At 43.5% G+C, this 17,680-nt stretch overlaps 1 protein-coding gene across 1 annotated transcript in view; it reads left to right on the top strand.

Annotated features, from left to right (window-relative positions):
• The window catches only part of SMU1 (DNA replication regulator and spliceosomal factor), a 31,727-nt gene continuing 30,958 nt past the window's right edge, over positions 16,912–17,680 (top strand). Inside the window, exon 1 of the mRNA XM_005684052.3 lies at positions 16,912–17,037. Within this exon, the coding sequence (XP_005684109.1) occupies positions 17,012–17,037 (26 nt within the window). The 5' untranslated portion in view covers positions 16,912–17,011. The remainder of the gene's footprint in view (positions 17,038–17,680) is intronic.

The following is a 17,680-nucleotide window of genomic DNA, read 5'->3' as shown; positions in this document are numbered from 1 at the left end:
TCACTTTTCTTTCTATGGACCACTATAAGGAGACTTGATCTCTTTTATCTATAAAAGATAAATGTATTATAATCCTCTTTTGGTTAGGTCTTCTTTTTATTGTTTTTATTTTTTGGCCGCGCCAATTAATTTGCAAGATCTTAGTTCCCTGACCAAGGATTGAACCTGGGCCCAGGCAGTGAAAGTGCCAAGTCTTAACCACTGGACTGCCCGAGAACTCTGGTTTAGGTCTTCTTTATCCTTAGGGTTCTTACACTTTTTTCCCCTAGGTATTTGGTATATTTATATTGTAATAAATAATGTTGTTGTTCTTTAGTCACTAAGATATGTCTGACTCTTTGCAACCCGTAGACTGCAGCGTGCCAGGCTTCCCTGTCCTTTACTATCTCCCAGAGTTTGCTCAGATTCATGTCCATTGAGTTGGTGATGCTGTCTAACCATCTTGTTCTCTGCCACCTCCTCCTTTTGCCTTCCATCTTTCTCAGCATCAGGGTCTTTTTCAATAAGTCGGCTCTGCATCAGATAGACAAAGTATTGGAGTTTCAGCTTTAGCATCCGTGAATATTCAGGGTTAATCTTCTTTAAGATTGACTGGTTTGGGCTTCCCTGGTGGCTCAGACAGTAATGAATCTGCCTACGATGCAGGAGACCCAGATTCAACCCGTGGGTCGGGAAGATACCTAGAGAAGGAAACGGCTACCCACTCCAATATTCTTGCCTGGAGAATACCACGGACTACAGTCCATGGGGTTGCAAAAGAGTTGGACGCAACTTGACGACTAAACCACAACTTAATTATCAGTACCTACTTAACTTGTTTCACTCCTATCCCTACGCTGTCTCAGATTATTTTGAATCAAATACCTGACATTATGATATTTCATTGTCTATCACTAAAAGGTCAGTATTCTTTCTAAAGCCCCAATATAATAATTAGTAATAACTCCTTAATATCAAATATTCAGTCAGTGTTCAAATTCCTCCAGCTGTTTCATGCATGCTCAGTCACTCAATAGTGTCTGACTCTTTGCGACCCTGAGGACTGTAGCTTGCCAGGCTCCTCTCTCCATGGGATTCTCCAGAAAAGAATACTGGAGTGAGTTGCCATTTCCTCCAGTGGATCTTCCCAACCCAGGGATAGAACCCACATCTGTGGCTCCTGCGTTGGCAGGCAAATTCTTTACCACTGAGCCACCTGGGAAGCCCCTCCAATCATTTGGTATGTTTTTATTCATATATATACATATATTTTCAGAATCCTACCTTTTCTATTGAAGGGTATTTTCACTGGATGTAGAATTGAACCTAGAAATTATTATTCTCTTTCAGCCCTTTCAAATAAAATTCCATTGATTATTGCTTTCCATTGTTTCTTATAAAAAGTTATTTATTAGTTTAATTGTTGCTTCTTTCTTTTTAATGGACTTCTCTTGTAGCTCAGTTGGTAAAGAATCTGCCTGCAATGCGGGAGACCTGGGTTCTATCCCTGGGTTGGGAAGATCCCCTGGAGAAAGGAAAGGCTACCCACTCTAGTATTCTGGCCTGGAGAATTCCGTGGACTGTATGTATAGTCCATGGGGTCGCAAAGAATCTGACGTGACTTTCACTTTCCTTCTTTTTAAGGTAATATGCCTTTTTTCCCTCTGGATGCTTTTAAGATTTTCTTTACTCACTGGTTTTGAGTAGCTTTGCTGTGATTTGGCTAGGTGTGCATTTCTTTTTACTTATCCTATTTGTATTTCCAGGACTTCTTGAATCTCTGGCTAAATGTCTTTTTTCCGCTTTGAAAAGTTTTCAGCCGTTAACCCTTCAAGATTTGCTTTTATCCTGTTCTCTGTCTCTTCTTCCTGGAATTTGAACTACTCGTGTGTTAAATCTTTTCATCACATCCTTTATGAATCGTTCCTCTCCTGTATTTTTTGTACTTTTGTGTCTCAGCACTTGTTTCTGGTTATTTTTAAATAACATTTTCCAATTCATGGATTCTCTTTTAGCTGGCAGGTGGTCTGGTAATCCTGTCTGTGGTTTCTTACTGTTGATTATTACATTTTTAATGCTAGAATTTCCGTGTAGTTTTGCTCTTTTCTCCAGTCCTCTGTTGATACTCTCAGTCTTGTCTTTCAACATATGGTGAAAGTGTGTTAGTCACTCGGTCGTGTCCGACTCTTCGGGACCTCAGTAACTATAGCCCCCCAGGCTCCTCTATCCATGACATTCTATAGGCAAGAATACTGGAGTGGGTAACCATTCCCTTCTCCAGGGGATCTTCCCAACCCAGGCATCACACCCAGGCCTCCTGAATTGCAGGCAGATTCTTTGCTGTCTGAGCCACCAGGGAAGCCCTTCAACATGGAAACATAGTTAATTCAAAGCCTGTGTCTAATAATTCTAATATTTGGAGCCCTTGTGGAGTTGTTTCTATTGTTTATTGTTTTTGTTGGTTTTCACTTAATCTTTATCCAGAGTACACAGGCTATTATACTTGAAAAATACAAGCAAAAAATAGTTTATAGCCACTCTTTGAGGCCTAAGATGTCTTTCTTCAGAAAGGATTTGTTTGCTTCTGCCAGGCTCTTGGCACTCCAGAATTACTTTATTTCAATTTCAACGATTGAGATGATTTAAAGCTGATCCCTATGAGAACCCATGCACTTAAAATTCATCCTTACTTCTAAGGTTCAGCCTTTCGGTATCTTAACCCAAGGGAGATTCATCAGGGATTCTCACTCTGGCCATTCCTAGCCTTCTCTTCAAAAAAAGCCATCTGTCTCTTGGTTATCTATTCTGGTACTAAAACATATCCCCCACCCCTACGCAGGGAAAAAGTGGTCCCAAACCCCAATTTATTATCTCCTCTATGCCTTGTAGCAGATTCATTTTATGTTTTCCATTGCAAATGGGCTGGGCCAAACTGCAAAAAATTTGGAAACTCTATTTAACCTTCTGAACCCCAGTTTTCTCAAGATGAGGACCAATATGTGCTCACTGGATTTGGCAACATGAAGTCATTGACAGTCTTAACATGAGCAGGTTTTGTGGAATGAAAGTCAGATTGAAATAGGTTAGGAGTGAATGAGGTGAGAGGTAGAAATAGTATTTGGGGAGCAATTTATTCTCGAAATCTGGCTATGAGGGAAAGCAGAGAAGTGATGTGGGAGACGAACAGGGATGATGTGAGTCAAAGAAGAACTTCGAGAGTGAGAGATACCAGAGCATGTTTGTATGTTGATGGATGTGCTTGCACTAACATATGAGTACATATATGAGTATATTTGCCACCATCATAACAGGTATATTTCATACCCATATGACAGGTAAATTCATAACTTGGCTTTCCATATTTGCATGATATGTTCTTTTTGTTTTAATTTTACTTTATATTTTTGGCCACATTGTGCAGCTTGTGGGATCTTAGTTCCCTGATCAAGGATCAAATCTGGGCCCCAGCAGCGAAAGCTGCTAAGTCGCTTCAGTCGTGTCCAAATCTGTCTGACCCCCATAGATGGCAGCCCACCAGGCTCCCCAATCCCTGGGATTCTCCAGGCAAGAACACTGGAGTGGGTTGCCATTTCCTTCTCCAGTGCATGAAAGTGAAAAGTGAAAGTGAAGTCGCTCAGTTGTGTCCGACTCCTGGCGACCCCATGGGCTGAAGCCTACCAGGCTGCTCCGTCCTTGGGATTTTCCAGGCAAGAGTACTGGAGTGAGTTGCCATTGAGCACTGTGTCCTAATCAGTGGACTGCCAGGGAATTCTCTGCCTCATGTGTTTTAATCAGTATGAGTCAAAGTGCATGGGTCCTGCCACTTTAGGAGTCCCAGCTCTGGCCCAGCCTTTCTTATCACATCCATGCTGCTGCTGCTAAGTCGCTTCAGTCGTGTCCAACTCTGTGCGACCCCATAGACGGCAGCCCACCAGGCTCCCCCGTCCCTGGGATTCTCCAGGCAAGAACACTGGAGTGGGTTGCCATTTCCTTTTCCAATGCATGAAAGTGAAAAGTGAAAGTGAAGTTGCTGAGTCATGTCCAACTTAGCGACCCCATGGACTGCAGCCTACCAGGCTCCTCCATTCATGGGATTTTCCAGGCAAGAGTACTGGAGTGGGGTGCCATTACCTTTTCCAATCACATCCATAGTTGCTTTCATTTCTTCTTCTAGTCACTCCTATATCATCGTTGGCCCTAGACTAAGTCCCCAGCCCCTTTAACTAATCTGATGCTTCTAACTAGGGTTCCTTCCATGAGAATCAGCAGTTTTCAGCCCCATCTAAAAACAGGAAGCCACCAGAGCCCTTCATATTTATTTGGTGACATAATAAATTCTTCGTGTTGGGAGCTCTGCAGTGGAAATTTAAACATGTCACTTCTCACTTAATAACACTCCTCTGCTCCCTATTTTTTTCTGGCTGAAGCCTACCTGTCTCTCCAGCTTCACCCCTCTCACTCTTGCTCCCACACAGCAGATTGCTGTGTGGGCTAAGGCTGACCTGTCTGGAAAAAGAATGGTTGGTTTGGGGAAGGCAGGGCCTCTGGGTCTCAGAGCTTGTTTGGCCAGCCTGGGCTACTATCCCAGGGCTACCCTGTTCCCCGGGGAGGCTCTGCTTCTCTTGGTGGGGAGCCCCTGGGGTGGCACTTGAGCCAGAACTCCAGTGCCAGGGAGACGAAGGTAGGAACTGACATCCTGGACCGGTGAGCCAGGGCTGGGCCGTGCCAAGCCCTTTGTGTCTAACTTGGGAGAGGTTTCAGGTTTCTTTTTTTTTCCCTAAGAACTGGGGATGTGTTACATGGGCACCACAGAGGCCAGAATCAACAAGAAAAACAATACCCTGGGGAAAAACCTATTCCCTTAAGTCACAGGATTGTGGGGTGTGTGTCAAAGGCTTCATGTCTGTCATATGACTTTATGTCTCTATACATGTATTTCATGCTTGAGTATTGATACCATGAAGGGCCCTGTGGGGCTCCTGGGCACAAGGTCTTTCTGTGTCCCCCATTTCTTTGATTATAGGAAACAGCCTTTATTTAGCCTCATGACCTTCCCTGAGTTACAATGGGCAGATTCAAGCAGCTGTTAATTAGGGAAGGGTGGGTTCCCAGGAGGCGTTGTGGTGAAAGAATTCACCTGTCAGTGCACAGGATGCAGGATGTGGGTTCTCTACCTGGGTTGGGAAGATCCCCGGGAGGAGGAAATGGCAACCCACTCCAGTATTCTTACCTCAAAAATTCCATGGACAGAGGAGCCTGTGGGCTACAATCCATGGGGTCACAAACAACTGAACAGGACGGAGCAACTGAGCATGTACACACGCATGTCCAGGAGTGGGATTGCTGGATATGGTAGGTAACTAGGGAATTGAGACCAGAGAAAAGCAGTCAAGAGCAGCTTTGGGGCAAGATCCCCATCAAAAGATACACACCACAATATTTTTGAGCTGTTTTGCAGATACTGATGGAGAAGGCAATGGCACCCCACTCCAGTACTCTTGCCTGGAGAATCCCATGAACGGAGGAACCTGGTAGGCTGCAGTTCATGGGGTTGCGAAGAGTCGGACACGACTGGGCGACTTCCGCTTCACTTTTCACTTTCATGCATTGGAGAAGGAAATGGCAACCCACTCCAGTGTTCTTGCCTGGAGAATCCCAGGGACAGGGGAGCCTGGTGGGCTGCCGTCTATGGGGTCACACAGGGTCAGACACGACTGAAGTGACTTAGCAGCAGCAGCAGCAGATACTGAAACCTCCTCCAGGTGGGAGAAGTTAATGATTAATGATGGTGTGCTGCCCGCAAGGCTGGAGACCCCAGACCAGTTGGACCTGAAGGTGGATGATGTTGACTCTTGCTTAGCTCACCACCAACCCCCTTAGAAGAATATCCATGAGCTGATCATGCCTTCTTTGAACAATTGCTATAAAACTTCTCACCATCTTCCCCAAGTGGGAATACATGGTTTGAGGGCTTTAGCCTGCTGTGTCCCCATTTGCCTGGCAAAACAATGAATCTACCTTTTTCTACTTCACCCGAAGCTCTGTCTCCAAGATTGGATTGAGCACTGGTGTACAGAGAAGCTGAGCTTTCAGCAACAGTATGTGCCCATCCCTGTGTCCATGTGTCCCTGTGTGTGTTGCATGCTGGGAGGGAGAAGAGGTGAGGGTCTGCGTTGTGTCTTGAGTCTGTGCGTCTGTGATGCCTGTGTATATCTGCACGTATGTCTGTATTCTGTGTCTGGGGAGTATCTGCCATAAGTTTGCTTGAGTTTCTCAGCCTTCATATGTTCATATGTACTTAGCCCCCAAATTCTAGACTTCGCGCCAGCACTTCTTCACTCTGCTTCAGCCACTCCCTCTTGTGGTCATGTCCCGAGTCTTCTCAGCAGTGGAAAGGGTGCCACCTCAGAAGTTGCGACAACCCAGTATTTCAGGCTCTGATGTGCCCTTCTCTCCCTCCAGTTCTCTCACACCACGCTTGTCTTCCACTTCGGCAGGGCCTCCGGCAAAATGCTCATGGCTCCCCATGTCTCCCAGCCTTGACCTCCAGGTGTATTCTTCAGTGGCTCCCCCTCAGCACCTTCCCTGTTCTGTGCTGTGTGCTGTTATGTCTGACTCTTTGCAACCCTATGGATTGTAGCCCGCAGTCTCCTCTGTCCATGGAATTTTCCCAACCAAAGAATACGGGGGGTAGCCATGTCCTCCTCCATGGGATCTTCCTGACCCAGGGATCGAGCCCACGGATCCCATGTTTCCTGCATTGCTGGCAGATTTTTTTACCCACTGAGCCATTGAGGAATTCCTCCCACTTCTACCCCACCCGGCTAATCCTCAACTCTGTAGTGGAGCCTCACTGAAGAAACAATCGGAAGGAGCCGGGGAGGAGGCGGGGAAGGGGTGGATGAGTCTACTTACAATGCGTCACCTGTAACTGCTGCTGGGGATTTCTCTACCTGATACAAACTGCCTTCCCTCTCTCACTTACAGATGTGGCTTTTTCCCTACTGCACCCCTTTCCTCCACCCCAAAGGCTTCAGTTGATCTTGGCACAAATGCCTTGCCTCCCAGCACCTCTCTGAACACCCCTCTGCCTGAGGTCAGTGGGTGTGAATCTCTTCCATTTCCTGCCCCCTCCCACCTCCAAACTTGCCTGCAACTGCCCCCATTCTCCCCTCCTTTTCCTGTATCATTGTGTCCTTCCTCACATTCAAGGCTGTGCTGTGCGTGCTAAGTCATTTCATTTGTGTCTGACTCTGTGACCCTATGGACTATAATTCACCAAGCTCCTCTGACTGTGGGATTCTCCAGGCAAGAATACTGGAATGGGTTGCCATGCCCTCTTCCAGGGGATTGTTCCGACCCAGGGATCGAACCCTCGTCTCTTATGTCTCCTGCATTAGCAGGTGGGTTCTTTACCCCTAGTGCCACCTGGGAAGCCCACATTCAAGGCTAGATCCAGCCAAAAGAATCCAGCTCAGTTCTGTTTTGTCAGTACTCTTTTAATCAAAAGTGATAGAATCCCAACCCAAAGCTGCTGAAGGAGACAAAAAGGGACCCTTTATCAGCTCACACAACTAGGATGCCCAAAGTTGTATCCTATGTAGGAACAGCTAGATCCAGGAGCTCATGTGATATCGCCTGGACAATGTCACAGTGCTATGCCTCAGTTTCCTCATCTGTAAAATGGGATATTATTGGTCCTGACCACTCACAGTTTTTGTGAGAAATAGAAGCCATCATAAACTCAGATAGTGGGGCTCTTCTGGTGGCCCGGTGGTTAAGAATTTACCTCCCAATGCAGGGGACGTGGATTCAGTCCCTTGTCAGGGAACTAAGATACCGCATGCCGTGGGGCAACAAAGCCCACACGTTGCAACTAAAGAAGCCTGTGCATAACAATGAAGACCCAGTACCCAGCCAAAATGAAGAATAACTCAGACAGCTCCTTGGTGGCTCTCAACTCTTGTTTCTCTGTGCAGCTGGTTTCATTCTTTTCTCTGCAATCTGACTTTCTTTCTTCCTCAGTTGAGTAAAGAAAGTGCCCACCCACAATTCCTCAGCATATCAGGTCGGTTAGAACTAAAATATTTGATCCCAATTCTTAATACCTGGAAGAGAGAATTCTATCATTATAGTATGGGTCAGTATCCACAACTGGGCCATTCAGGAAGGGAAACATCTGGTAAAACGTAGCTGTAGGCGGCCCACCCCTGAATGAGGGCAGTTGGAAGGGGAAAGGAGAAAAATTGTGAAATGACCAGACAACCCAAAAGGTGTGTGGGGAACAAAGCTAGATTGCAGAGAAAAGAATGAAACCAGCTGCACAGAGAAAAAAGAGTTGAGAGCTACCAAGGATGTTGTTTGGTCAACTCAACATTCCCCACACACATCCAGGGAATGAACCTGGATCCTTTCCCTCAAAGCAGATAAAAGCCAAGCCTTCCAGGTGCCTAGATTTGAACCTTATCCTATGCCTTAGAGTCCCTGGAGGTTGATGGAAATTAGTCTGATAAGGAGATCAGAGACACTTTATTTAAGAAAAGGGCTACAGTGGAAACTCCCTGTGGGAAAGTTTAGGAAGATGCTGGGGCTTGTCCTGGCCTGGACCTGTGGATTCCATGTGCATAAATTCCAGATCAAAAACGTGTTAAGGGAAGTCTCTGAAAGTTACAAGTGCTGACAAGTCATGGTGTAGGGAGACAGGCGCTCCAGCTCTTGCCTCCCATCTGAGCCTCAGGCTTGTGAGAAGATCACTTTCTTTGTAAACAAAGGCAGTGCTGGCCATACACCTCCATTGTGGCTTTGAGTCCCAGGAGCAGAATTAGCCAGCAGGGACCAGGCAATGATTCCTGAGGTCAAGACAAAGTGGAGGATTACAGGGGACCATCCATTCACCCCTCGATGGCACAGGAGAAGGATACAAACCCATCTGTGAGAGACATCAAAGAGGGGAGGAGTGCTTCCCTGCGAAACTAACCAATACTTCAGCTTGACTTTTAGTATGAGTTTTCTTATTGTGTTAAGAAACATAAAGGAGTAGGGCTTTTACAATTCTTAATATATATATCAACAATAACAATAATAAAATTATAACAATAAACTCATATAGTGAAAGGCAAAAGATTCATACAACCTGAGGAGAAACCAGAGTATAACAAACTCTTAATCAGTGCTTACTACATGCCAGGCAGTGCTTTAAGTGGTTTATACAGATTAGCTCATTTAATCCTCATAACTTTTGAGGTAGTACTATTATTATCCTTATTTCACAGCTACCTCACACTTTACCTTGCTTACCTCATGGCTTCCTCCACCTGAAAAAACCTTCAGCTGCTTATATTTCTAAGTACCTGATCGCTCTACATTTTCAAGGTCATAAAACTGATTTATTTTTGAGCCAGTTCAGGCTGTAGGATGCTGGTCAGCCTATGGTTTGTTTGCTCTTGGGTCTGGTATGGGAAGCGGATAGAAGTTACATGGTATAAAACATGAGTGCCTATGGTTGCCTTTTAGGTGGCGCTGTTGGTGAGGCTGTTTTCTTAAGTGTCTCCAAGTCAGGCTTGTGTAGCTGAGGTCCAGGCCAAGCCTTGTGTCCTCAAGCTGGAACTATTGTTTGTGCCCCATCAGTGCCATGTCATTGCTCTCTTTGGAAGGCATCTTTCCTTTCCTTTTCCCTTCAGTCCTATATGTCTGGTTTGGCTAGTCCACTGAGGACAGCATCCCCAGTCATTGGTCAAAGAAAGAAGGGAAGGGACCAGAGCCAGCACAGGTGAATTTTCACAAGCTTGGGACTCCCTCACTGTGAGGTCTGGGTGGGGCTCTTCAGTCCCTTTTTTCTACTTTCTTGCCTGTGTGATGGGACTCTTCAGTGCCTCCTACCAGCCTCATCCAGCCAGGGCTGGCTGTCTACCCAAGGGTCATTCCACTAGCACCACCTACTCTTCCTCGCTGGATGATACGCGACTGTGTTTGGATGCTCAGGAAAGTGGTCCCTTCATGGCTCCAGGGGGCACATGTACACGCTTAGGCCATGCTCGGTAATTCCAACCCTTGCCAATGATGGCTTTCAACTTGACAATGGACATATGATGATGCCTTGGCCAAGAGACCAACTGAAGAGGGCGTTTCTGGGAAAGGCTTTTGTCCCTGGTTAAAAAAAAAAAAGTATCCATGTGGGGAGTGCCCTGGTGGCTCAGTGGTTAGGACTTGTTGCTTTCACTGCCATGGCCTGGGTCCAATACCTGGTCGGGGAACTAAAATCCTATAAGCCATGTAGCATGGCCAAAAAAGAAAAAGAAAACAAGCTATCCATGTGAAGATACTCTCCTTTTGACTCTAGAGTGAGAGCCCCATTGCAGTCTCTGAAGAGAATGGGCTTGCTCTTTGGGATTTACAGGAAAGCATGTTTTGTTCCAAGTTGGAACAGGTGGCCTTTATTCAAGTAGGTATACAGAAAAGGTCCTTCATCACGGATGATGCAGGAATTCCTGTAGGAGTTGGGAATTTAAAAAGAGGAGGTTGAGTTAGAAGATCTTTAAACCATGTCCTGCCACGAACAGGTAGAATTGTGTAATAATCTTTCTCTAGTCTTTGCCATGTTATCTTGATGAAATTGGTGTAGTTTAACAGGAAGGGCCAAACTGTTGCCCCATTTTAGCACTCAAATATTGACCCTACCTTCTACTTTCACTGGACCAAGGATCTCTCTCCCATAAACCTCTCTCTCCTGCTTGATAGCAAACAATGGCAGCTTTTCTGTGGTTGGCCTGCCCTCTGCTGGATTGAGAAGATGGGTTGCAGAGACCGTGGACTTCTGGGATGGGCCAGCTCTCCAGAAAGGATGTGATCAGGAGACTGGATTTCCTTTGGGGTCACTCTAGTCTATTGGTTCACCAGAAGTTAGGTCTGGGAGGCTGTGACCCAACTCTGAGTGGGAGTTGGAATCTTCCTAATGAACACAACTGCCTGGTTTAGAGGTTAGAAAATGTGTGTGTTGGGTGCCTGTTTGAGTTTCTTTATTCATGTACAGATGAAGAGATGTAAGAGACCTCATTTGTCTAGTGTTAAAAACAAAACTTCCTAGACAAATTGATGGCTAGCAATTGTCGAAGCTTATCAACTTGCTAATAAGGGATTAGCCAGATAATAAAGCTTATGCTTTGGGTATAGAAAGGCTGTGGAAATTGATGGATTATGTAGCTTGGATACAGAAGACTTACATAAGCAGCTAGTTTAGAGGGGAGACTCCCTAACTACCTAAAGCTTGCAGTTTGGTTACAAATAGTAACAAATGTCATAGTTAAGTCCCTTGTTACAAAGGAAATGTGGAGGAGGAGGATTTGTGTAGCCAGGGATATTGGCTGTCAATCAGAGTTTAAAAATCCAATATATCAAAGAAGCAAAGAATGAGGATACATCTGCGGCTGCTACCTGTAATCGTGAAGTTTCATTTCTCAAGAATGGTGTCTGAGGATCTGATTGCCATGGGTGCATAAACCACAGACTCCATAACAAATAATAAGATCTGACTTGAAACAGGCTACTTTGCACCAGGAATTTTTCTCAAGCAGCAGAAGCAGTGCAGCTAGAATATAATTTGTGTGTGCATGCTCAATCACTCAGTCGTGTCCCACTCTGTGCGACGCTATGGACTGTGGCCTGTCAGGTTCCTCTGTTCGTAGTTTACAACCTCCCAAACACCAAACACCTTCCCACACACCGTTTTTTCTTTAGAGGGATTTTTTTTTTTCCTGAAATTAGAATGATCAGAGATTGAATTTTTCCACATGTTAATTTTTCAGATAAGTGACATCTGTGTCTTTAAGTACTGTAACTTTTCTTCTTGAAAGCTAAAAAAAAAGATCTAATTTTTACATGCTTATGAAAAAGGAATTTTAATGATGTAGAAAAAGGAAAAGAATATACTATTTGTCCAAATACGGAAAGAACCTTTATGTATACATATATTAGCAGACCGGGTAGATAAATCTTGAGTCTAGATATGTTTTGGAGTTTGGAATTTTTCTATTTTGGTAAGATAATATGATATATATACTGTATATCTTATATCTCCCAGCAGGATATAAGTGATACATAATTTAGTATATTAACACTTCTGTATAAGAATGTTCACACTAAAAGATTTTTAAAAGACTGCAAATAGCCTCACTTAAATTCAGGACAGATTTTGCTCCTAAATGACTTATAAAGTATATAAAACATATTCAATTTTCACAGTTTTTTAAATTTCAGAATTACAGATGAGGAATTGTGGACCTGTATTTTCATAAAATGATTGATACAACATATGCTATTTTTTAGAGAAAAAGTAATCAATTTAATTGTACCTATAATTGACTGAACAAATAGAAACTGAAGTGAAACCAAAGGAATTGCCGTACTTCACATAAATGTTTCTTTATTACAAAAGATATTATTTTCTAAAATATATTTCCAAGGTTAAAAGATGAGAGGAAAATAATAAGAGATTGGAGTCATTCTCTTGGTTGGAATAATTTCTGGCAGGGATCTTCTCAACATGTTTAAGTACTATTAGGCTCAAGGCCATCCAAATATTCAGTAACTTTTTCTTTAGTATCCTGAAATTCAAATAACACAATCTACTCATATAGATATGGAAAATATTAATATAAAGCCAAATATGTAGGAAAATAAAAATAAATTAATTTGTTATAAAATATAGTGATATGGATTTCAATATTTAAATCCTTGGGCATTACTAGTAAAGATATAATGAAGCAGTGAGATGCTTGCTGTATGTATAATTAACAAGTTTAGATTTAATATAAATTATAAGAAGAGAAGCCATTCCATTCAAAATGATAGCAGAGGTGTGATGGACACTAGAATAAAACTTGGTATTAAGTAATTATATTGCTGTACACCTGAAACTAACAAAACATTGCAAATCAATAAAAAAATTTTTAAGTAATTATAGAGGAGACTTGCTTGTATCAGCAAAATAGAGAAGTAAACTTAATGCAAGTAAGAATAACCTGTTAAGTACTAGGTAGAAAAAATAAAGACATTTGCTAATTGTTGAAAATGAGTAGTGTCTTCTTTTCAAGGAAGCTGTTATAATAATAATTTTCTATGTTGCATCATGAGATGGGATAGTGAAAAAATGTCAGAAATCATACCCCTATCTAGATATCTGACTACATGTTGGAGCAAATATTTAGACTTTTAAGACCTCTGAGATCTTGGAGACCATGTCTTTCACAAGTTGATGGGAAACTGAGAAGATTTGAAAGGAGAAGTATTTAAGAGTCTATAGAGAAGTTGTATGGCAGACCTTTGGGGAAAATATCAGATAAGACTGAAAACCGGTAGAAAATCTCCAAATAAATCATTTCAATATATAATTTTTACAACATAGATTTCTTATCATTGTGCTGCAAATTTAAAAAAATTGTACAGGATGGCAATAAAATATTTTTTAAAGTAATTTATATGAAATTCATTGATATATCTACATTTCATTTGACTCTACTAATTTAATGGGTGTATGGTTTCAAGTCTATTAAAAGAAGTCTCAAATCTCCCTTTACAGATTTGCATCTGGTTTCATTCTTTTTCCACTAATTGTACCACTGCTGTGAAACCATTTTCAACTAAATGCTTAGTTGGAAAAACAGGCTACAAATAATTTAGGTCTTTCCAAGAAATGAGTATGCAAATCCTGAGTCTCAAACTTTTCCTAATTAGATTAATTAAACTGTGTTTTGGCTTCAAAATCTTTCATTTATTTAAACTCAACAAACTTTTCCTGCAAATATCGCCTGGTTTGCAATGTATTAATTAGCCCTATCTTTTATTAATTTATTTAGTTTTAATTGGAGTATAATTACTTTACAACATTGTGTTGGTTTCTGTCATACATGAACAGGAATCAGCCATAGGTACACATATGAATTCCATAGGTATACATAGGAATTCCAGTTGAGCTATTTCAAATCCTAAAAGATGATGCTGTGAAAGTGCTGCACTCAATATGCCAGCAAATTTGGAAAACTCAGCAGTGGCCATAGGACTGGAAAAAGTCAATTTTCATTCCAATCCCAAAGAATGGCAATGCTAAGGAATGTTCAAACTACTGCGCAATAGCACTCATCTCACACACTAGCAAAGTAAGGCTCAAAATCCTCCAACCTAGGCATCAACAGTACATGAATCAAGAACTTCCAGATGTTCAAGCTGAATTTAGAAAAGGCAGAGGAACCAGAGATCAAATTGACAACATCCGTTGGATCATCAAAAAGCAAGAGAGTTCCAGAAAAACATCTATTTCTGCTTTATTGACTATGCCAAAGCCTTTGACTGTGTGGATCACAGCAAACTGAAAAATCCTGAAAGAGATGGGAATACCAGACCACCTGACCTGCCTCTTGAGAAATCTGTATGCAGGTCAGGAAGCAACAGTTAGAACTGGACATGGGACAACAGACTGGTTCCAAATAGGAAAAGGAGTATGTCAAGGCTGTATATTGTCACCCTGCTTATTTTAACTTATATGCATAGTACATCATGAGAAACGCTGGGCTGGATGAAACACAAACTGGAATCAAGATTGCTGGGAGAAATATCGATAACCTCAGATATGTAGATGACAGCACCCTCATGGCAGAAAGCGAAGAAGAACTAAAGAGCCTCTTGATGAAAGTGAAAGAGGAGAGCGAAAAAGCTGGCTTAAAGCTCAATATTCAGAAAACGAAGATCATGGCATCTGGTCCCATCACTTCAAGGCAAATATATGGGGAAACAATGGAAACAGTGACAGACTTTATTTTCTTGTGCTCCAAAATCACTGCAGATGTTGACCGCAGCCATGAAATTAAAAGACCCTTGCTCCTTGGAAGAAAAGCTATCACAAATCTAGACAGCCTATTAAAAAGCAGAGACATTACTGTGCTGACAAAGGTCATTCTAGTCAAGGCTATGGTTTTTCCAGTAGTCATGTACAGATGTGAGAGTTGTACCATAAAGAAAGCTGAGTGCCAAAGAATTGATGCCTTTTACATATATATAGTTAAATGTATTTTAATAGCAAACTTATGGGAACAGCACAGAAGACAGACAGCATTAAAAACATGTACTTGCACACAGGACAACTCAGAAAAGTATAGTGAATGGATGGAATCTACTGTATGATAAAAATGCTACAAACACCATTTAGTTGCAGTCAATAAGAAATTTTCTTGTTTTAAAAAAATCCAAATGCTGGCATTATCCAGAAAAATTTAGCAGGTTTATTTATAATTGTTATAAAGTTGAACTGCCGAAACTTGTTCACTGAAACATTTTGACTTTCATTAAGGCTTTATATTCCCGCATTTATGTTAAAAATTCTCACACAAATGAAAATGGAAAAACTGCCAATACCTGATTTCTGTCCCCTATTTTCCACTTGCAATCATATACTTAGGTACCTTTTGACCCCATGGGAAAAAAATATCTAACGTTCAGAACTACCAATAACAGGAAGAAGAGAATTTTTTTTTTTTAAAGAATGAAATGTTTCCCGTCATAGTGGATTCTTAAGCACGTTCTCCACGTATGCGGCATGCTAGCTGGATGTCTTTTGGCGTAATTGTTACACGTTTGGCATGGATAGCACACAGGTTGGTGTCTTCAAAAAGGCCAACCAGATAGGCCTCACTTGCCTGCTGTCAAGCACCAATAGCTGCACTCTGGTAGCGCAGATCTGTTTTGAAGTCCTGAGCAATTTCCCGCACCAGACGCTGGAAGGGAAGTTTGCTAATCAGAAGTTCAGTGGACTTCTGATAACGTCTAATTTCACGGAGTGTCCCAGTACCAAGTCTGTAACGATGTGGTTCATTCACGTCTCCAGTAGAGGGCGCACTCTTGAGAGCGGCTTTTGTAGCAAGTTGCTTCCTCGGTGCTTTACCACTGGTCGATTTGCCGGTAGTCTGCTTTGTACGAGCCACGGTATAGAGACCTCCTTACTTACCCACCTTCTCCTTCGGCTGGAGCTCCGCGAGCTAGAAGAGGCGCTGGCGTTGGAGAGCGACGGCGGCGCGGTGGTGGCTGCGAATATAATTCAGGATTGATGCTTTTGAACTGCGGTGTTGAAGACTCTTGAGAGTCCCTTGGTCTGCAAGATCAAACCAGTCAATCCTAGAGGAAATCGGTCCTTAATATTCATTAGAAGGATTGATGCTGAGGCTGAAGCTCCAATACTTTGGCCACCTGTTGTGAAGAACTGACTCACTAGAGAAGTTCTTGAGGCTGGTCTTGAGATTGAAGGCAGAGAAGAAGCGGACGACAGAGGATGAGATGGTTGGATGGCATCACCGACTTGATGGACATGAGTTTGAGCAAGCTCTGGAAATTGGTGATGGACAAGGAAGCCTGGCATGCAGCAGTCCATGGGGTTGCAGAGTCAGATACGACTGAGCAACTGAACTGAACTGATACATACGTCCCCTCCCTCTTGAATCTCCCTCCGACTTCCCACCCCATCCCACCCATCTAGGTTGTCACAGAGCACTGGGTTGAGCTCCCTGAGTCATACAGCAAATTCCCACTAGCTATCTATTTTGTTTATGGTAATATACATGATTCTCCTGTACTCTCAATTCATCCCACCCTCTCCTTCCCCCACTCTGTCCACAAGTCTGTTCTCTATGTCTGTCAGCCCTATCTTTAAATCTAAACTAACTAAAAATTTTAAAGGCAACATTTAGAAACCAGTCCTTTAAGAACGACTCTTTCTTTAGAGAGAATTAAGAATTCTCTGGACCAGGCACTTAGGTTCAGACTTCTGAAACGCCCTCGAAGCTCCGCCCTGCACAGCCCTGCGTGCAAGCCCCGCCCAGCACTGCCCCGCCCCACACGTAGTCCTGGCTCCTCTTCCGTACACACCGTCTCCGGAGCGAGGGGGCTCGACGTCGAGCGGAAGTGACGTACGTGAGTCGCCGGAGGTGGCGTTGGTGCGTTGCGCGGCTGGGCCTGAGAGTGGAGTGGAGCCTGCGCCCGGAAAGACAGCGCTATGTCGATCGAAATCGAGTCCTCCGAGTGAGTCTCGTGGTGTCGGATGTTCGCGAAGTGGCCGGGCCGGGAGTCGATGAGTTGAGGGGTAGAAGCTGCTCGAGGGAGGCGTCCCAGAGGTTGGGAGTGGAGGGGTATTTACTTCCCCACAAAGAAGCTTTTGGGATCTGACTGCTTCAGGGGCGGGCCCGCAAGAAAGTAGCGAACGGAAAGCCCAAAGCCTGGTGGAAGGCGGCGCGGGGCTAGGGGTAGGACGTGCCTGCAAAACCTGAGTTCTAGCCCTCGCCGACTCCTGATGCGCCCTGGGACTGAACAGATTAGCCATCCAGTCAGGACTCCGGTCTCATCTGCACAAGGGGGCTGCACTCTTAGCCTTCCCTCTCTTCCTGCCCCCATTGAGCACGGTGGTTTGTTTCCTCCCCTGTGCTTACACGGCCCTCTGTTTTTTTCTGCCTAGCTCTTAATCTGGTATTGTCACCGTTTGCCCACCCTTCTAGCCTATGTCGGCGCCTAGGGGCTGCTTTTCATCACAGTCTCAGTTCCTAGTACATCGTAGAGGCTCAGTAATTGTCTTTGGAATGAAAGCTGCTTTTTTTATCAGGTTCCGTGTGGCGCTGAATTTTGGTTGGCCCGTGAGCTTTGTGTAGCCGCAAGGGAGGGACAGAATGTG

This window comes from Capra hircus, chromosome 8 (genome assembly GCF_001704415.2).
Source record: "Capra hircus breed San Clemente chromosome 8, ASM170441v1, whole genome shotgun sequence".
Taxonomy (NCBI): Eukaryota; Metazoa; Chordata; class Mammalia; order Artiodactyla; family Bovidae; genus Capra; species Capra hircus.
This window is presented reverse-complemented; position numbering and strand designations above follow the sequence as displayed.